Source organism: Emys orbicularis, chromosome 2, assembly GCF_028017835.1.
Source record: "Emys orbicularis isolate rEmyOrb1 chromosome 2, rEmyOrb1.hap1, whole genome shotgun sequence".
Lineage (NCBI taxonomy): Eukaryota > Metazoa > Chordata > Testudines > Emydidae > Emys > Emys orbicularis.
The window spans coordinates 239,291,559-239,314,162 of record NC_088684.1 but is presented as its reverse complement, the minus strand read 5'-3'; the positions used below and the strand labels follow the sequence as shown (position 1 = coordinate 239,314,162).

Sequence of the window (22,604 nt, the reverse complement as noted above, 5' to 3'; positions counted from 1 at the left end):
GTGCAAAGGGGTGCCATTTCACGCCCCACAGCCCTCCATGTCCCTAGTCACGGATGCGTCATCCCTGGGATAGGGAGCCCACCTCGGGAACCTCCATACACAGGGGCTATGGTTGGCAGGAGAGTTATCCCTGCACATCAATGTATGGGAACTCAGAGCAGTGCGTCTGGCGTGTCAAGCATTCTGAAAGCACATTCAAGGTCGTTGTGTTGCAGTCCTCACAGACAACACTACAGCCATGTTTTACATCAACAAGCAAGGGGGAGCCCGGTTGTCCCCCCACTGGCCACTCGTCTGTGGGAATTCTGCATAGCCCACTCGATCCATCTGGTGGCATCGTTTCTCCCAGGAGTCCGGAATACCTTAGCGAACCACCTCAGCAGATCATTCCAGACTCACGAGTGGTCGGTTTGCCTGGAAGTCATCCACTCTGTCTTCCTGAAGTGGGGCTTTCCCCTGATAGACCTATTCACCTCTCACAAGAATCGGAAATGCCAGGTTTTCTGCTTCTCCAAGGACGCTCTCCGGGTTCCCTGTTGGACGCCTTCCTAATACAGTGGAAGGATCACCTGTGCTACGCCTTTCCTCCATTCCCGCTAGTCCACAGGGTCCTGATCAAGCTGCGCAGGGACAGAGCCCGTATGATTTTGGTCGCCCCGGCATGGCCCAGACAGCACTGGTATACCACTCTCCTAGAGCTGTCAGTGGACAGTCCGATTCCACTCCCGCTGTGGCCAGACCTGATCACTCAGGACCACGGACGACTCGGTCATCCCAACCTGCAATCTCTCCACCTCACAGCGTGGATGCTGCATGGCTAAATCAATCTGAGCTGTGCTGCTCTCACTTGGTTCAGCAGATCCTTTTGGGTAGCAGAAGTCCTCTACCAGGTCCACATACTTAGCCAAGTGGAAGCGTTTTTCCTGCTGGTGCGCTCAGAATCATACGACCCCCCTACAGGCATCAGTACCTATCATCTTGTACTACCTCCTCTCCTAAAAACAGCAGGGCTTGGCAATATCTTCCATCAGGGTGCACCTGGCAGCTACTTTGGCTTTCCACCCAGGCAAAAATGGGTGTTCGGTTTTCTCCAATCCCATGGTCAGTAGATTTCTCAAGGGGTTGGAGCGCCTGTTCCCACAAATTTGACAACCGGTCCCTACGTGGGATCTTAACCTGGTCCTATCCAGACTCATGGGTGCCCCGTTCGAGCTGATGGTCACCTGCTCACTCCTGTACCTTTCCTGGAAGATGGCCTTCCTCGTAGCTATCACCTCAGCGAGGCAGGTGTCTGAACTCAGGGCACTCACATCGGAACCACGGTATACGGTGTTCCACAAGGACATGGTACAGCTGTGACCCCACCTGGCCTTCCTCCCTAAGGTGGTGTCTGCCTTCCATGTCAACCAGGACATCTTCCTCCCTGTCTTCTACCCGAGGCCGCACGCCTCTTGATGGGAGCAACAGCTGCACTCCCTGGACGTTCGCAGGGCCCTGGCCTTCTACATCAAGTGAACTAAACCTTTCAGGAAAACGTCGCAGCTGTTTGTTGCAGTGGCAGACTGGATGAAAGGCCTTCCGGTCTCCTCCCAGCGCATCTCGTCCTGAATCACATCATGCATCCATGCATGCTATGACTTGGCTGGTGTTCCAACTACACACCTTACCGCCCACTCCACCCAGGCTCAGGCTTCATCCTCTGCTTTCCTGGTGCACGTGCCCATACAGGAGATATGTGGGGCAGCGACTTGGTCATCGGTGCACACCTTCGCCACCCACTATGTGATAGTGCAGCAGTCCAGGGGTGATGCTGCATTTGGTTCAGCGGTCCTTCACTCCGCGACCTCTCACTCCGACCCCACCACCTAGGTAAGGCTTGGGAGTCACCTAATTGGAATTGATATGAGCAAGCACTCGAAGAAGAAAAGACGGTTACTCACCTTTGTAACTGTTGTTCTTCGAGATATGTTGCTCATATCCATTCCAAACCCGCCCTCCTTCCCCTCTGTCGGAGTAGCCGGCAAGAAGGAACTGAGGGAGCGCTGGGTCGGCCAGGGCATATATCCAGCACCATGAAGGTGCCACTCCAGAGGGCGCCTCAGCCGACCCACCGAGTGTTGCTAGGGTAAAAATCTCCCAACGATCGTGCACGTGGCGCGCACACACCTAATTGGAATGAATATAAGCAACACATCTTGAAGAACAACAGTTACAAAGGTGAGTTACCGTCTTATCTTCCAATGGGCAAATGTGGACACAGCAAACACAAACAGATCATTTCTCTCTCTATCATTTAATCTCTCTAACAAATTATTTTCTGAAGGCAGACCAATATTACTTTAAAGATTCAAAAGCAAGCTCCAGTAGATGTAAATTCAAGCCTAGAGGCTACACAGATACAGTAGCAAATGGCATACTTAATGTTTCATATGGAGTTCCATTTTAACTTCCTGTTTGCACTTTCCCATTGTAGGATTTGTGTCATATAGGATGATAGAAATGTAGGGCTGGAAAGGACCTGAGAGGTCATCTAGGCTGATCTCCTGTGCAAAGACAGGACCAAGTATACCTAGACCATCCCTGACAGGTGTTAGTCCAACCTGTTCTTAAAAACCTCCAATGGCAGGGATTCAACAACCTCCCTTGGTAACCTACTCCAATACTTAACTATCCTTATAGTTAGAAAGTTTGTCCTAATATCTAACCTAAATCTCCCTTGCTGCAGATTAAGCCCATTAACTTCTTGTCCTACCGTCAGTGGACATGGAGAACAACTGATCACCATCCTCTTTATAACAGTCTTTAATATATCTGAAAACTGTTACCAGATCCCACCTCAATCTTCTTTTCCAAAGAGTAAATAAACCCAATTTTTTAACATTTTCTCAGGGTCAGGTCTCCTAAACCTTTTATTATTTTTGTTGCCCTCCTCTGGCGACAAAACTCTCTCCGATTTGTGCACTTATTTCGTACAGTGTTGCACTCATGCCTGGACACTATACTCCAGCTGAGGCCTCACCAAAGCCACGTAGAGTGGAAGTATGTCTTACATATGACATTCCTGCTAATACACCCTAGAATGGGGTTAGCCTTTTTCCTAACTGCAAGACATTGTTGACTCATATTCAATTTGTGATCCACTATAACTCTCAGATCCTTTTCCGTAGTATGGCTGCCTTTACACTGTGGAGTTGATTTTTCCTTCGTAAGTGACTTTCTCCTTCATAAGTGACTTTCCACTTGTCTTTATTGAATTTCATCTTGTTGATTTCAGACCTGTTCTCCAATTTGTCAAGGTCATTTTGAATTCTTATCTTGTCCTTAAAAGTGCTTGCAACCCTTCTCAGCGTGGTGTCATTCACAACTGTTATAAGCATACTCTCCATTCCATTATCCATGTAGTTAACTAAAATGTTGAAATGTACTGACCCCAGAATAGAGCCCCTTGTGGAATCCTGTTAGATTAATCCTCTCAGTTTGACTGTCAACCACTGATAATTACTTTTTGAGTTTGGTTTTTCAATCAGTTCTGCACCTGCCTTATAGTAATGTCATATAGCCCACATTTCCCTAGTTTGCTTATGAGACTGTCATATGGGACAGTGTCAAAAGCCTTACTATAATCAAGATAAATTATATTTACTGCTTCCTCCCTATTCAGTAGGCCAGTAATCTTGTCAAAAAAGAAAATTAGGTTGGCCTGAGATGATTGTTCTCTTAGCAAATCCATGCAGACTATTACTTATCACCCTATTATCTTCCAGGTGCTTACAAAGTGATTGTTAAATAATTTGTTCCAGTATTTTTCTAGGTATCAAAGTTAGGGTCACTGATCTGTAATTCTCCAGGTCCTCTTTGTTCCCCATTTAGAGATAGGTACTATGTTTACCCTCTCCAGCCCTCTGGGAACTCACCCATCATCCATGAGTTCTTGAAGACATTGCTCAGGGTTCCTAGATTGCTTCAATTAGTCCCTTAAGTATATCCTAGGGTGAATTTCATCAGGCCCTGCTGACTTGAATACATCTAACCTCTCTAAATATTCTTGAACCTGTTCTTTCACTGTTCTGGCTTGCGTTCCTTCCCCAGGTTGTTAATATTAATTGTGTTAAGCCTCTTGTCACAGTTACCCTTTTTAGTGAAGACTGAAGCAAAACAGGCATTAAACTCCTCAAGGCTTCTTGATGTCATCTCTTATTAACTCTCCTTCCCTGCTAAGCAGTGGACCTACACTTTCCTTTGTGTTCCTCTTACTCCTAATGTATTTATAGAATACTAAAGACATATTACATTAAACATTAACATTGTTCAAATTTGACTTGCCTCTCACATGAACAGTCTTGGTTTCTGTAGGGAGGACTCAGTTTAGTTTAGTTGAATGTATGGACACGTGTCTGGTTGATATTAATGTTATATCACCATGTAGTCTGTAAGATCGTGTTCTATTCAAATCTGTATTAAGGGGGTTAAATATTTCATGCTAGGAAGCTACTTTTATAACAAATATACACCTCTACCCCGATATAACACTACCCGATATAACATGAATTTGGATATAATGCGGTAAAGCAGTGCTCCCGGGGGGCGGGGCTGCGCACTCTGGTGGATCAAAGCAAGTTCGATATAACATGGTTTCACCTATAACGCGGTAAGATTTTTTGGCTCCCGAGGACAGCGTTATATCGAGGTAGAGGTATATTGCAATTTTTGGGGTAAATTTTGCAGTTAAAAAATAAGTTCTAATTATTATTGAATGAATTTGTGGATTATGCTGCATATTGGATTACACCTGGTTACAATATTTTTGAAAATGTTGTACATTCGCTATGAAAAGGAAGTGTCATTTCAAATATAAAGAAAAAATAATTTACCGACCAAAAAAACCCACCACTTTTAAATACATTTTGAAACTTATCTGAAAACAATGTTCAAAGTAGAGTGATTTTCCCATTGAAATTAATGTTGAAGCAGACAACAATTTTGAACATTGCTTTTTATTTGTATGGCTTTCTTTCTAAATATCTATATGGGATTGGATAGAAAAACACTGCTGATTCCCTTTAACACTGTGATCCAAACCAACAAAAAAATCAGGGAAATTCAGAGTTAAGGCTCTCTCTTCTACACCTATATCCTTTTGTGGTTAGTTATTACAGGGCATCATAGGCACAATATATAAAAACATCTGTTGTTTGTAGACTCCAGCAATAAATGGTCATAGCAGGGTAAGTTAAGCTTTACCCAGGAAACTAAAGGCCTGTCTACACTACAATCTTAAGCAGACCTATGTTATGTTGACTTACAGCCACTGCAGTAATTACTGTGTTGGCTGATGTCCGCACTACCTTCCTTCTGTCAAAGGTGCACGTCCTCACCAGGAGTGCTTCCACCAACTGAAGAGGGGCATTGTGGGGGGCTGAGAGTCTGGGCTTCTCACCTCTGGCAGGGAAATCCACACCCAGAGTCTGGTTACCATGCTACCAGCGGGGAACAGGCAGCCAGGACCTCAGGGGGCAGCAGGGCTCCAGTGGGGAGCCTGGGCGGCAGCCCAAGCTGGGACCTTGGGTGGCAGCCTGACTTGGAGCAGAGACCCAGCAGCTGCCCAGCTGGGGAGCCAGGAACTCGCTTTCTTGTCAATTTCATGGCTCCAGAGGAGCTATGATACTGCCTTGCCCTAACTACAACAACATAAGCCCTATGCCTCTCCTGGAGGTGGAGTTATTGTGTTGGTGTAGTAGGGAACTTACATCAGCAGGAGCAAGGCTGTATGTAGACACTAACCTAGTTATGTCGACATTTGGATTACATTACCCTAACACTGATAGAGAGATATGCAAACAGCTGTGCATATCTCTCTATCAGTGTTATAGAGGGCGAACAATTTATGGGTTTACCCTGTGTAAGCTTTATACAGGGTAAAACGGATTTATTTGGGTTTAGACCCCATTGGGAGTTGAGCATCTGAGTGTTAAAGACAGGAACACTTCTGTTAGCTGCTTTCAGGTAAACCTGCAGCTTTGGGGCAAGTAATTCAGACCCTGGGTCTTTGTTGGAGCAGACGGGTGTGTCTGGTTCAGCAAGACAGGGTGCTGGGGTCCCGAGCTGGCAGGGAAAGCAGGGGTAGAAGTAGTTTTGACACATCAGGTGGCAGCTCCCAGGGGGTTTCTGTGATCCAATCCGTCACACCATTTGGTTTTTTTACGGGCCAAATAGGGGAATTGGCAGTGGAAGTACATTCACGTAGCACTCCCTATGTTAATAAAGACTTGATAGGGTTTTTTTATGTATGGGTTTGCCTGTTTTGGGTAAGGATATTGTTTTGGGGCTGATATATTTTCTTTTACAACAATAGTGACTGCCATACATTTATAATTATGTTTGTGTTTAGCAAAGGCATTTGCATGCTTGCAAAGTAACACCTCTAACTTACGTTGGTTTGCATGATTAGCCACTATTTTGTTTAAATTATATCCTTGGGTTTAGAGTTCTCCACTGGAGATACCCTGCCACACTTAGGTATGCTTACTATTGAGTTATTCTTTGCCTGTTTTACAGTAAGACACAATAATTGGTTACCCAAATTAAGAACGCATTCCTGTTTGTATAGGAAATTAGTTTTTAGTAGGCAATTTTCTGGGTTTGCTAATTTTATTAACGCAAAGGTATGAACCTTTCTTAGGCGACTTATCTGTACTTTAATGGGTATAGGAAGTGTGGTAACAACCTGACTACTTGCAAAAGTTGCAAGTGTTTTGTACGTTCTGATGACAGAGAAGAGGATCTAGGATCCTTAACATGGATAATACTAATTGCTGCCCCATTATTTATAATAAAATTCCTGTGACGGCCCTGTACCACTGCAAATACTGTGGGTCTTCTGCTTGCATTCCTGCCTAAAGGGCGTATGACTATGCTCGGGGCCGATTGGCGTTATGCCGAGTAATTTGTAGAGTATGCAGACAAATAATTTACGGGTTTTCCTTTTATTTTTCCAGAGGCTGTTCACCGGAGAGAAGAAATGGGTTACGGAGGCCACCGGACGGTTTGAGGTTGCCGGGCCTTGGTCTTTTATTATTAGCTTATTTATGGGGGCTTGGAGTTTTCAGATATTCCATTGTTGAACCTTAAGTGTTTGTTTAAACATTATTACAACTGAGTCCTCATTTTTGACTTGGGTTTCTGCAGGCATGAATTGTTTTGTGCGGAATCTGAAAAGAAAGGAACACGGTTCCAGGCCCCCACACGGGATTTAAACACAACCCTGTCGAGGGGCACGCCCACTCGAAGGTTCAGGGTTACTACATGGGTTAGGGTTATTTTGCCGAAGCTGATACCTAGGGAATTTAGGAACTCCTTGGCCCAACCCTGGGGTTCCTTAATCCTCACAGTGGGATTAGCTTGTGGTTTCTGAAATATTGCAACAGGAATACACTGGGGGTGTAGAGGGTTCTTGAAATTTTAGGGACCTAGTCAATGTGGATAATTACCCAAATGTCAGTAAGTGTCCACCCAAAGGGGTGGATTTTTGATCTATATGGTGCCAATGTAACATTGGGTGGAGGAGCAGGAATTACATTTTTTGGTTGCTGTATTTTTGTTGTTGTTGTAACCTAGAGATTACTATATTACAGGCACTAGCTACCCATGTCACTGCATTTTTTAGTTTCTGAACAATTACAGTTTTTAAAGCCACTCCGTTTTTACTATTGGGGTGGACACTAACAGAGGAGAGGATTTTTTTTTTTTTGCTCTGTTCATCTCCTTTTTTACATTACTAGTTGCTTTTTTTATGATGATACTTAACTTCGCCTTTTGTGGTGCCACCCTAAGACTTTCTTTTCTACCTGCAGACTGCTAGTAGCTTTTGCAGAGCTAACTTTTTTTTTTTTTTACTTTTCCTGTGGCTTTTGAGACTTAATTTTTAACTTTGCTTTTAAAGGTACTGTGTTAGCCTGAGCTAACTTTTTTACCCTACTTTTAGTAATTGGCCCTGCAGATTTTTTTGTTTCCGATGGTTCCACCATGCCAAATGGGAACCGATTTTCTATTCTTCTTTTAACACATTTTTTAACTTTTTAACTTTTTAATTTTTTTTTTAACATCCGACCACAATTTGATTTATAGCCGTTTAGTGATTTTAAGCTGGCATTTAAAGTTTGCTGGGCTTTTCTGAGTAACTTTAATTTTTTTATTTTTTTTCCCCCAGCGAACTATAAGCTACACGCAGACATTTAACAGCTATTTACTTTACCAGTTTAGCGTTTCTTTTTTTTTTCTGTGTTTTTACATTAAATACATTATTTACAAAACCCCATGGGTTACAATGGCTAGATATTATTTCGCTATTTTTCAGCTGTTCTAAACCTTCTTCATGTTCCTGAATGTATTTTCTGGCAAGGTTTTTTAAAGCCATACTGCTAGTATCTTTAACAGACTTTACTCTTGCCCTTGCTTTACTTACCTTAACACATAACATAGAACTTATTTGAATTTTAACACTTTACTAGCTTATGTTATAAACTATAATGAACACTTTGCTGCTCTACTCTGTAACTGAAGGCGTTCCTTTACACAGAAACAACAGGAAATAATACCCCAAACCAGTTTTTCACCTAATTTAATAAGTTGCAAGTAAATGATAGAGGGGTTGGGGGTGCGTTCCCCACTCTTCCCTCGATGGCTCGTAGCTGATTGAGAGGTTTTTCCCTTTGTTGGGACCTGCCAAACAGCTGGGGAACTGAGGCAGACAGATCAGAGGTGCAGCCCGGGAGAGTTGTGGGGACTGAAGAACTATACAAGTTCTGAGTTATTGCAGCCTTTTGGAGGCAATTAATACATATATTTATTAACTCTCCTGCCACCACTTAGTGTGGGTCATTGGGCCCGATGCTACTGCTTATATCTTATTGGTACCATTTGTTACAATTTCAACCTCCAACAAAGCCCCTTAAATGCACGTATCACTTTTAAAATAACATTACTATTACTTTATCTTGTAAGATGAAATTCAAAACTTTAAGTTAAACGACAATGCAGGATGGAAATACTGGGCTTGCTGCCAAGCTGCAGCCACAGGAAATCAGGTTTCTGTACTCTTAAGAATGAGTAAGACACGCAATTTCTATTTCTCAGTAACTTTTTACTTATGTTTCAGGTGAGATTTTCAGGGGTCTAAGGATGCCTGGAATCCCTGAAAATTCCTGTCACACAATCCTTGAGTGTGGCTGTGGCTCGCCAGTCTGATTTAGGGTGTACTGATAATATTAATTTGGATAATATGGGAATTTAATTTATGAATTTAATTTTTATTTAATTTTAATTTATTAATGATATTAATAATTGTTATAATTAATATTAATTGGTATGGGTTTTAGGCTCTCCAATTTGTTTGATTAGAAGATAAAAGTTTTGTTTTGAATTAGGCTTCACAGAATTTATAAAGGACCCTTGGGGGTATGACAGGAAGCTCACACTGAGGCAGATATAGCCTTAAAGACTTTTTATTAAAATTAATAATAGTAAGTAAATGGTAAAATAATTAGAGTTACAAAGTTACAGTTGCATTACTTCTATTTAAAAGATACATGTGATAATATAGTATTATATGCAACAAACCTTTGGTTAATATACTCACACCCTTCCTTGATAACCTGCTGGTAAGAGACACAGGAACAGCCTTGTGGTTCAGGTTTCTTAATTCTTGCGTGAGGGATGCAGTGCTTAGAAGAAACTAATGCTATGAGCTATTAAAGTGAACTTAGGGTTTACTTGACTAACTTACACTTAAAATCAAAACCTAATAAACAAAGAATAAAACTTAGGGAAACCGAGCTTAGCCTAGTTGCCTTGAAACTTAAAGTTTAAGAAGAAAAAATATAGCCTACTAATAGTAGTAGTTATCGTAGACAGAGAGAGAGAGTGAAGGAAGAATAAAGCAAAGTGAGAAAGGAGATGGAGTGAAGTGAGAACTGGAGTACTCTATCGAGGTAGGTTACCTCTGCTGCAGGGGTGACATTTTTATAGGGCAAATGCCGGAAATCCTTCCTCTTATGACCAAATTTCATTCGTCACCCACAGAAGTGTTAGGGTACACTTATCCCATAGGTTAGTATGAATGTGCGTATTGACGACAGGTATGTACGCACATCAGTCTCTTGTAGTGTACTTGTTAAGTCTGTGGGTACAACATTGAAACCCCCCCTATGCCATTCTCCATTGTCTATTGGTCTAGATAAAAAGTTATAGGCATAGGTACTTTATCTATTTAGGTATAGGATAAACAACTTTACTTTCTGGGTAAAAGGGCCCAATATAAATATGCTAACTTTGCTTTTGCTTAACATACAGGTTTTTGGCCTGTAGGTCTATTGCATTACAGCCAAACTTACTGTAATATAAATTTATAAACCTATTACAATAAACCAAATACTTAATCTCTAAGAATATATATATATATACATACAAGCAAGCAGGTTAGTCCTATAGGCTACACTTCTAAGGTCTCTACCTACTTCTATTTTCTTTTTGAAATACCACAGTCAATGGTCTCATTCACCATCATTTACAATAAAAATATTGATATTATATGAAACATAGACCACAGAGGGAAGTGCAAGTGCATCATGTGTTATTATTTCAAGGATGATCATTAAGCACCTGATTGTGCAACCCTTACTCAATTTGTCTTAGGGCTTGTTTGTCAGCATGGAGTCATTGATGGGAATAAGCTGTTCTGCAATAGCTATTCCGGAACAGTTCCCTGCATGAACACTGCATTCCAGAATAAAAATCACCTTATTCTGGAATAGTTACTCCATTTTGGAAGTGCAGTAATATTCTGGAATAAAACTGATTTTTACTCAGGAAAGATTAAAAATTGAATTGACTATAGCCTTTTTGTTCGTATGTGGTTAACTGTTGTCAAATTAGTTCTTTTTCAGAACATGTATTTAACAATATTCCGGATTTTAGACTAGAATACAGCTTAACAGACCATGTCAGTGTTTGCATTATTAACTCCATTCTAAGCAATCTTTAATGAAGTGGCAATCTGCTGCAGGGGTGACATTTCAGATTTCAGTGCGGGGGGGAGCCCAACTTTGAGCAAGGGCCCAGGAGCCACTTAGGCCCCTATAAACTCTTGGATTTTTTTGAAGGATAAAATGTAAAAAAATCAGACAACTAACTAGAGTTAGAGGTGAATCATCTGCCAAGCTTAGCAAGAATTCATCCAGCACAGGATAGTAGAAACCATTTTTTATATATTGTTGACTGCTCTTCAGAACATCATATGCAGATGACTGATCCTGTGTGCCAGAAATAAAGAGCCGTGCCAGCTTGGAGTATATTTTGTTTGTTCTTTGTGGCCTTGCTGGTTTGCAGTGCTGAGGTCAACTTTTGCTACTGCCTGAGGGGAAAAGGCAATTTCAGGTTCCTTGGCTATGTGTTCAGCTTCCTCACATAACTCCTTCCATTTGCTTTCAGATGATCTCATTTCCTCAGAAGCAGGAGTATTGCTTGCTACTAATTCCAAAGAACTAGATAAATTCCGGCTTTAATTTTGCAGTTCTTCTGAAGCACTGTTCAAAATTTGAAGATCTGTTCCTTTTTGCTGAGTTTCATAATTTTTCAAAAATTATTCAGTTGCTCCAGGAGGTCCTTGGCAGTGCAAATACAGCTGTTATTAGATTTACAAAGAATTTTCTGAAGTGGAAGTCTTGCACCATTTATATCCAAAAACAAAAACAAAAACATATCACTTTCAACTGACCAACTGTAGTGAGGCAGATTGGCCGCCAACAGACCCGGAGGGGGAGGGGCCCCTCACTGAACCCTGGTGGGCAGAGCCACGCCATGCTCAACCCTCCCACTGGAAGTCAGTGGGCAGGACAGGAAGTATAAAAGGCAAGCCGGAAAACTCAGTTGGGGCCCAGCTGCCGGCAGAGCCACAGGCTTCCTGAAAGCTCCCGAGCTGGGAGGCTGCTATAGACACTGAGGAATCCGAGGACTGGCCAGGGCCATTTAGAGACCCGAACACAGAAGGCAGAGGACAGAGGCCCTCTTCCCTGACAACATGGATGACCCTCTACAGAGCCAGGTACGCCCTGAGGGAGAGTTAAGAAGTGGCCCAGAGGTAGCCGACCCCTGTCTGGCTGCAACGCTGCCAGCAAGTGAGTCAGTGTGTTGCGGTCAGGATCACCGCTGACCAGTGGCAGACCGCTCTGGCAGTGCTAGGGCCCTGGGCTGGGACGCAGTGGAGTGGGTGGGCCTGCATCCCCCCTGCCACCCCAATCCGTGGGTGGCAGTCTCCCACCTCTCTTAGGCAAGAAGCCTGCGCTTGTTGGCCCTCCACTACAGTTAGGAGGCTCGACTGTTTTGCTGCACAGCCTGAGTGCAGGCCTGAGCCAGAGACTCTTTGCTGCCCTGCCCTGACCAGGGGCTGGGCTCTGTAACTTTGTTTGTCGTTCGGCCCTGATCACAGACCCGTGCTCTCATCTCCCGTCACCCCGCAGATTCCCCACGCCAGGCGACCTCCCAGGCATTTGTCCTCCAAGGAGAATAAGCAGCCAGTAAGTACCCATAAGGATTACCAAGATAGTGAATTTATTTTTACATTTCCTTTGGGTTTCTTAGGTATGTTTGAGTTAAATTTACCACTCCAGTATTTGAACAGTATGAGAGCCTCTGATGAAAGGTGTTCTGTAAATGCCAAGTACTATTATTTTTAGCCTCTTATTCTGCCATTCCCCTACCTAGATTAAATATTAGACATTGACTGAAAGTCAATGCCCGTGGACATCCTCACAGAAAATAGAAATCCATTCCATTCTTGCCACTTTTGGCAAGGCAGCAATTTGATTCAGTGACATGATTGTGAGATTCATGATGCACATAAGGACATCTTAAACATGCTTGGATTTTATACTGGGATCCCCCTGGATGAAAGGGACTTGAAGCTAGTGTAACCAGATCACAAGTGTGAAAAATTGGAACACTTTTTTCTCTGGGGTGGGGATATAGGTGCTGTGACGCACGGCTAGAAGTGGTTAAATATCCTGCAAAATAAATAACCCTCAAAAGACATGTGGGGAGATAATGTTTGTGTTTTTGTGTGTTTACATATGTATGAATAGGGTTGACAATGTAATCAACAGTCCCTGTCTATGCTGTATTCTGATAATTCAGAGGTCAAAAGAACATCCTATCATTTAAATGAATTGTAAACATGGGATGTCCTGGTATTCATCTCTCTTTGAAATGTACTGTGAATGGTGGAGGAACAAGCAAATGGCCTTATGTTAATTCGTATAGCTAAGTACCGGTGATGGACCTCCTTCAAAGTCATCCTAATTACCTTTTGTTCCCTGGGGAACTCCAATTTGTCAAAAGACATGAAACTGTATAAAAGATCCTTGGGTCCTGATTCTGTCATCTCAGATCTACTTGGGCTTCACCAGGAGAATTTTGATTCGCAAGACTGAGGTCCCAGTTATGCTCGTACGCCCTGAATATGATATTTGGACATTGGACTATAACCTGTCGGAGAAAAACACAGTTCTCACTCTTTGGTTGGGCAGAGCAAAGTCAGATACTTTATTCTCTCTCTATCAATTGCATAGAGGGAGAGAGTGCACTAGGACACAGGGTCTCCCCCTCCTAGGCAGGTCTCTCACAGGTAAACAATTACAGCAAGCATTTATACCTTTTGTTACAGACAATAATGAGCAACAGCTGCATTTTGTTTATACATAGGTCATCCTGATAGCTTATTTTCCTCACTTGTTTAGCCTCTAGTCTACATACAATATTATCTACACATTATCTACACAAGGTCGCAACAACTTCTCACACAGTTCTTTCCCACTCGCCTCACACAATCCTCGCTTCTACAAATCTTGCGTTATTAGGGTTACAGTTAGCCTAACTCATGCTAACAAACTGTCATGCATTGCAATCCCCTTCCTGTCAGTTCTTTCTCTGCTTCCACAAACCTATGAACTATTTCTGAAAGAACTCTTTGCAACTACAAAGCTCACATCTCTGTTATGAATCTGCACCTCAATGAATTGGCTGTAGCATGTATCTGGGTAAGATATGAAAAATTAATTAACCTGGGAGCTAATGTGTCCGATCCGTTGGGATTGGTAGAACCTTTTCTTTGATGAAATAAGATTTACAGAAATTTTCATCATATTTGACGTGGGTACCTGGATGGAGGCCTGAGGCTGAATCACTTTAAGGGAACTGTGTTGTTTGGACTTCTGAGTAACCAATAAGGTAATAAAGAAGCTGTTTTATGCTGACTTGGTAATCTAAGTATTGGAATATCCACCAGCTTTTTGGAGTTTGTCTGCCCCATTCTTTGCACCCTAATTGAGTGACCACAGCTGGCTCCCTACTAGGATCCTGGTCATAGTTGCCTATATAAGACAAAGCCCCAATAATATCGGGACATCTGGTCACCCAACCTGAAGCTCTGATTCCTGAGAGCATATACATATGTCATTCAACTCCCCTCCAAATGTAAGATCCTGGAGAATGGTGAAATCTCAGTCAAGCAATAACCAGCCTGCACTAGCTGTCTTAATATCTTTCTTGAGTGATGCAGATAGTCACAATTCCTATTTATTATTTGGATAGCACCAACAATATGCTTGATTGGCTCTTTATTCAGATAAGAAGAAAGATCCTGCCCTAAAGACTTCACAATGATGTAGATGAAAGGAATAAATTAAAGAAAAGCAATTGCCACTTGCCACGCCTCTGATGGAATGTGGGGCAGGATACTTAATGAGCTGAAGTCCACTGTGTTTCCTGCACCTGATGCAAAAGTAGCCACCATAAGGTAGACGATGGCACAGAATACAGACTAAGGGATTTGGTCAATAATACAGTTTTATGCACAGATGTCCAATATTTCCTTCACATTTCATTATGCAGTCAAACATGGTGGGGGGTATTTCCCCTTTTGTCTACCAGAGTCGTGCTGAGAGCTGGTCCATACAAGTTTCAGAGGAGCCTCAGTCACTTGGAAAAACACTGTTTGAAGCAATAACTTGAGAAAATATGGCTAGAGAGGAAGGGTAGACTACTGGCTAGGGTGCCAGTTTAGAATATGAAAAACCCAGGTTTAATTCCCTGCTCTGTCAAAGGCTTCCTGGATCTTTAGTCTGTCTCAATTCCCCATTTGTAAAATGGGGGTAATAGTCTTTCTTTACCTCACAAAAATATTGTGGGGATAAATACATTAAAGATTTTGTTGAGGTGATCAATTATTACACTATTGGGGACCATATACGTACCTTATATAGCCAAAATAAAAAGATAACTAGTAAGACATTTTTAAGTATGTAAGGAAAAAGCATTGCACTTGTACCACTATAAGGCATTTAATCCTGCCATAGCTTATTTTGGTTCCCCAAATCAGAATGGGCTATACTAGTTTATGCACATTATAACTATGTCAGTACTAGGGCGCTTTTGCTGCTTTAACTATTCTCACACAGTTAAAGTGGCAAAACTTTTAAGTGTAGACAAGGCCTAGGTATGTGCTTCTTTTGGCAATGCACACTCGTCATACCAAAATGATCAGCTAGCCTGTTCTAATACTGCTGAAGAGTTAACTTTCTGCTTACTTCTTGATGTGGGTCCAGATTCAGCCTTGCTGTTGCCCCAGGAGAGAGTCACCCTGGGGACCATGTATCACCCACTCCAGGGTTATAACTTATACTACAGAAGGACAACTTTAAAGTTTGCCAGAGGTTCCATAGGAGCCATGCTGGTGGAGGCTGCAGAAGGGATGTTTTGAGTCAGTTCATCACAGCCACCCCTGGTGGTCACACACTCTGCCCAATAGGAACTCTCATTTTTGGCACCTTTACAAGTGCTGTTTTTTATTGCTGCAACCTCCCCACTTTCACCCACAGGAGTCCATGCCGAGACTGGTGCCAGCAAAACTGGCACAGACCTGAGTGAATTTGGCAGGTTGTCTTTAGAGGAAATATAAAACATATGATCGCCCCAGTGTATGGTGCTGCACCTACCTATTGCTCCATTCAGGCATGCTGTACATTCAGGTAAAGACCTTATTTTCTCACCACACACAGGGTGTTTCCTCTTCTTCCCTTTTATAGTAACAGATAAACTACATTGACCTAAAAAAGCCACAAGACTACATCCTGCCCCTTTTGAATATGAGAGATCTGCCAGATTCTTTGCACTTAATTAAATTTCTCCTAGGGCCTAGAGCAGACGTACAAACTTTTCAGGAGGCAATTAGAATGTCATTTCTTTGTTTTTCTTCCTTACGCAGATGTGAACTTCAATGTGAACTAAAGCAGATGTGAACTAGGAACTCCTGAAAGTCTCTGAACTATCCAAATACCTGTAAGTGATCAAGGTGAAGAAGGAATTAATGGATGAGATCATCCTCATGTGTACAGAGCCTGAGTGAACTGGTTTAACTGGTGACTGAGGCAGGGGTTGGGCTAAGAGGGGCAGAATCTTATACCGTAACTGGGGCATCAACCCAAAGCTGTTCCCAGGCTGAAATTTAAGCCCTGCAATACGCCATGGACACCCACCATCGCTGCTTATATAACACAACCAGGAGGAGATGGCCAATAACTGGGAAAGTTTTTTAAAGTAAACTAACTTTATGCAGAATTGCCTTAGCTACAGTATCCATCATTAATCTAAATTGCCAGAAAATTAATAAAGTATATATAAAAAATTATCAGTGAAAAATTAGTCATGTATCCAGGTCTACATGCATATCAGTATGTATTGATCAACCTTTTTAATGAAAAGCTTGTGATGATAAGCGGTTTGGGAAGGACCATCTTTAATTATATCTGTGCACAGTATTTAGCACAATGAGGCCATGTTCTCTGGTTGGGGCCTTGAGGTGCTACCTCCAAACTGTAAATCTCATAATAAATGTTGTGGTTTATGTTTCACAATAATGCCCTAGAACTAGGGAAGGTGCGTGTGACAGTGGGGAATGCTGGGATTGTGGAGGTGACCTAGGAAACTTCAGAGTGTTGTGCCATCAGTTTCCTCCGCAGCTCCTGATTTTTAACAAATATTGGAGCAGAAGGATTTTTTGTTGGTTGTGGTGGTGATGGAGTACTAATTATGTCTCTATTTAAAATGTAGTAGCTTTCACTATCAACTAGAATTGGTACAATGAGCTAAATTCTGCCCTCAGTTACACAACTCTAACCCCACACAGGTTGCATGGTTGTAACTGAAGGTAGGATTTAGCCACCAAACCCTTAACTCTGTAACAGTTGTCCAACACCAACCAGGTCTGGGTACTGCTGGGAGAGGCACCCAGGAAAGGAATTCTATCTTCCTGGTCTTTGCCTACTATATCAGGGCTGGGGATGTTAAGCCGAAAACGGTATCTATTATTTTACCATTGCCACATGCAGATATATTAATGTGAGAGTTGCCACACATTGGGGTATTTTCAGCTCAATCACTTCAGGAAAACAAAGTGTAGCTTGTTTTTTATGAATGCTATAGTGGGTATAGTCCAGCTGTAACCAGTATTTCCTTTAAGCAGATACCACTCTCCAGTCTAACCAGTTAGGGCTGATGCTAGTTAACTCAACTTGACTGATGCTGCACTATAGTAATTAGGCCCTTCCCATTAGCAGCTGCCTCTCGGAAGGGCAATCAAATACAGTGAAGTTCTGGAACAGCCTCACAATAGGAGTTTCTGGGACAAGCAACTTAATTTTAAGAGAGAGCTGGACACATTTATGAGTGGGATTGTATGATGTGGTTGGTTAGGGGAGCTGGCTTCACAGCCCTGAGCGTCCCTTCTGGTTCATGATTTATGTTCCTAAAATATCTTGCTTAAGGGCTTCAGCTGGTCACCTGCAGGGATTCCCCCCTTCCCATTGTATTTGGTGTTTATCTCCTTCCTCTAAAGCATCAGAGATGGCCATAGCTGGAGATGGGACATTGGATGAGGTGGGCTGCTGCTCTCAGGTGTTACTGAGAATTTTCTTATGTGCTTAGCCAGCTGGCTCTTGCTCACATGCTCAGGGTCTAACTGACCACCATATGTGGAGTTGGGAAGGCATCTTCCCCAGGTCAGATTGGCAGTGAGCTGGGGGCGGGAGGGGGTTGCCTTCCTCTGCAGCATGTGGTGCAGTTCTTGTGTTAGAATCATCCAGGTATATCTTATTAACTCAGTTCCTTGCCATGCCTGGTGCACCTCCGCGCCTCCTATTCTCTGCCTGTGACAGTTTAATCTCCTGAGGGATTTAATACTTTGGTCTAATTTCAGTTGTTGGGTTTAATGCCTGGGTGTTGGTGGCCTGTGATATACAGCAGGTCAGACTAGATGATCTGGTTGTCGTTTCTGGCCTCAAAGTCTGACAGTTGGACCTGAAGATTGTTTATTTCTAACCAAAGATGATTTTTAAAATTAATTGAGTGGTTTCATAAAATAGAACACCTAAAAAGGGAAATGGCATTCTTCCTTCCAAAGCACACACCTTCCTTAAATGATAAACAAAACAGTCTACGGTATTCTACAATAATGGCCCCAAAATACTGCAGAGACACTGTTGTAAACTATAGTGTTGTGGATCATGACAGTGTAAAACCAAAAAAAAAGAAAAAGAAAAAAAAAGGGTTTAAGTTGCCAAAGCAACTGTTAAGCTAAGTCTTAGCCTAATATCGCGGAACCTGTAAAAGCAGGGCTCACATCAAAAGCAAATAAAAACAGCAAAATAATCAGTGTGACCCAGCCTAAAAAAACAATATTTAAAAACAAAAATAAAAAAATACAAAAATAATCAAAACATAACATAAACAAACAGCAAATATTTTTAATTAATGCATGCCAATAAAATGTATAAATGCTCTCTGTCAGCTGTGTTCTTCCCTTGCAATTGCATTTCCTAAATAAAGCTGTCACTAATTTTGTTCCTTCCAACCTAAAAGTAAAGTTTGTTTCTTCTACAATATTTGGTGCCGTGTGACTCGGATGGCTACGCCTGGGCTGAGGCAGTGACCGCTACTACGGACCGTTCTCCTTCGAACCCCAGGCGCCAAGCCAGAGATAAGAGACCTTTTGAAATCTCTGCTGGGGTGTCGGAGGAGGACTGACCGTGGGGCCGTCTGTCCCTTTGGGCTCATGCCATGCGAACTTTTGCTTATGCAACAAGATCAGACGCAGAACGGTGTTGGGGAATTGGTTGCCCCATGTAAGGTCAGTAATATGCATACGCGGGGCTGGGAAATGTGTTGTTGCCCCAGGGTAAGCCAATGTGTGGCTTAGGTCAGACCTATTGAGTTGAGAGGTTGTGGTAACGCCCTCAAAAAAGAACACAGGTGTGTTCAGTCTGGACAAAGGGGTTGTGATGACACCCTCAGGTTTAAAAAAAAAAGGAGAGGAAAAAAACCCAATGCATCGTGGTAAGAATTTCCTTTATAAATTAAAAAAAGCCAAAACAACAACAACAACAAAAAACAAAAAAACCATAGCTAGTAAGCTCAGTCCAAAAATAAAACACTGGCCCTCTTCAAAGACGCTGCTCACAGCTAAAACTTGGCTAAAAACCAAAAAAAAAGGGACTTAAATATGCCCAAGCAGCTGTAAAATCTGCAAAACACTGCTAAGCATTAATAAAATGTGTTAGGTTTCTTTTCTCACAAATAAAAAAAGCGCTACCCAAAAACCCTAGCAGCCCTGCCACTCCTTAAAACCAAAAAATTGCATCTATGTAAAGGTCCACCAACAAAAAACTGCTTTTGATGCTAAAAAGGCCCTTACCAAGTCCTGCTAGCTACCAACACTGCTGTAAAGTGCCAAAAACTAACTGCCTGGACCCAGGCTTCTCACTGCAAAAAAACCCCTCCGCCTCAAAATAATTCCACTCCTACTATTCATCAGCCTGTCTCTCCTTCTAGTATTTCTTTTCCTCCTTCTAAACAGCAAAAGAGAAAAACAAGGTAATGTGCTAGTAACCTCTCCCTTGTCCACTGACAAAGCTAACCTGAATTCAGTATTTGCTACAAAAACCAAAACACTACAGGTTAATGTGCTGGTAACCTCTCCCCGTATAATGCTAAGCCACAATTGCTTAAAAAAAAAAATAATAATAATTAAAATTGCAAAAGTCCAAAAATTCCTAACTACAAAAAATATTAACTAACCCTAATAAAAAAACAAAAAAGTATACACTGGCAAAAAAAGCCTTGTAAAACCCATGCTTGGGAATGTGGTATTAATTAAATGTTGGGGTTTAGTCTATAGGCTGCACCCTGTGTTTTGAAATAAGTACCTTCAGCATATATTGCCCTCCCTAATTAAATTTTAAATAACAAATACCAAAGGCACCTTGTTGCAACTGCCCCCACCATCTCCTCCATTACACTATTACCCCTGTAATACATCCAAATACAGACAATGCCATATATCTAATAAAACCCACTGGCCAAAGCCTTAACACTATAGTAATTTATTTAAATATTGTTTAAAAAAATATTTTTAAAGTTCAAAATATCCCATATAAGCAAACAATTAAATAAAAAAAAAACTAATAAAAAATAAAAATATATATAACAAATAAGCTTCAAAAATTTAAAATTAAAGTTTTATAATGGGGTTAATAGAATGGCCAAACAAAAAGTGTATAGTATATTTAAAAAAAGTCCTTATTGTTTTGGTTACCCAATTAATAAATAATCAAACTCATACTCAAAGAGTATGTTCTGCTACTAAAAATTGTACATGTACTAAAATTATCCCAGTAACTAATAATTTAACCTGTACCATATTACAAAATACTCCTTCCTATGCTATTAATGTTAATGCCTCTCAAAAGTACCTAAAATATTTAAACAATAAATATAATATAATGCTATCCCCCCCAAAATATACTAAAATATCAAATAACAATAATTAATGCCACATTAAAAACTGTAAAATTTACCCTGTCCCTATCCAGCCTTCAAATCACTTTCATGTATCTAAATCACTCAAAGGGGCTGCTATTTGGCTAGCACAGCAAAAAGCCCAGGTCTCCTCTTAAAAAAAAACAAAAAAAAAAAGGCTTAGCTAAACACTTATAAAATGGTGCAAATAGTGCAGCAGCAATTTGAAATATTCTTAAGGGCCAACAACATAATAAAAAATTAAAGCAAATAAAAAAAGCCACTGGTCTTATTACTAAAGGACAGCTAACCCAAGTGCAAGCTACAGTTGGTAAATTACATGTTATTTCTGCCCTTAGTTTAATAACCCAAAAGCTGTTAACAAAAATAATATTAAAAATCACTAAGGCAAAAAAAATTGCAATAAAAACTGGCATGTTCAAAAATTCAAAATTTCCTAAATGACCAACTAATCGCCATTCAAAATAATCTCAAGCAGCAAGCGTGGCCCACTGCCCTTACTAGTGCTTCAAAAATGCCATCTAATTTGTGGCCATAAAAACATACTTAAAATATTTCAAAATAAATGTGCAAGTACTCACAGTGCTCCTTCCTTCCAAGCATCTGGGCCGATAGGAGAGGTGTAGGCTCCCAATAACAAATCCTGCCAAGCCCATAAAAAATGCATGTAAAATTAAATAATTCACTGTAATATCTAAAAAATTAAACCACCTAGTAATGCCTAGCCAATTTGTTATTAGTGCTCCTAAAATAACACCTAATATTTAAATTGCAATAAAAAATCAATAAACATTTTGGCCCTGAAAACCCCCGCAGCTTCAATATGTAAAAAAATTAAAGCAAAAAAAATTGTCACAATATTTAATAAAAATTATTAAAAATATATAAAAAAATACCCTAACAAAATAATTACTCTTCCAAGCTAATAATAGCTGTGTATACATTAAGGCCACCTCTTTGCTAAATATGCATTTTAATTTCACCATAACCGCAAAAGCAGCAAAGAGTCCTGTGGCACCTTTATAGACTAACAGACGTATAGGAGCATGAGCTTTCGTGGGTGAATACCCACTTCTTTGCATGCATGTGAAGAAGTGGGTATTCACCCACGAACGCTCATGCTCCTATACGTCTGTTAGTCTATAAGGTGCCACAGGACTCTTTGCTGCTTTTACAGATCCAGACTAACACAGCTACCCCTTTGATACATAACCGCAAAAAATCAAATTATTTATTGGCCTGCAAACAAGCCCTCCAATCAAACCTTAGGTATCAAATTCTTTTAATTGAACCACTTTAATACCTAACCAATTTCAAAATTTGCGCTTACTCCTACCAAAGGTTCAAAAAATTTCTAACTTACAGGGTCAAATCCATGTGCTTCAAAATATATATTAAATTAAAAAACATGCTTTTCATACAGCCTATAAAGTGTCTACTTTATGTACTAATTATAATGTAATGTGCTATATAACTAAGGCAGTAAAACAACCCCAGCATATTATTACAATAAAAGCATTAATGCTTGAATTGCTTTTATTTAGTCTAAAAATATGTTATTGTTGTAATAAATGTAATAACAAAAATGCCTTTCATGTTCATACTAATTATGCATTATTGTTATATCCAGTTAAAACTTATAAGGCTAATTCTAATCCTCCTAAGCTAAAAACAAAAATACAAAG

At 41.0% G+C, this 22,604-nt stretch overlaps 1 protein-coding gene across 1 annotated transcript in view; it reads left to right on the top strand.

The window, feature by feature from the left end:
- Positions 1–1,251: 1,251 nt before the first annotated feature.
- Positions 1,252–22,604, top strand: part of LOC135873829 (ATP-dependent translocase ABCB1-like) — a 95,245-nt gene continuing 73,892 nt past the window's right edge. Inside the window, exon 1 of the mRNA XM_065398442.1 lies at positions 1,252–1,347. Coding sequence (XP_065254514.1) covers positions 1,252–1,347 — 96 coding nt within the window. The remainder of the gene's footprint in view (positions 1,348–22,604) is intronic.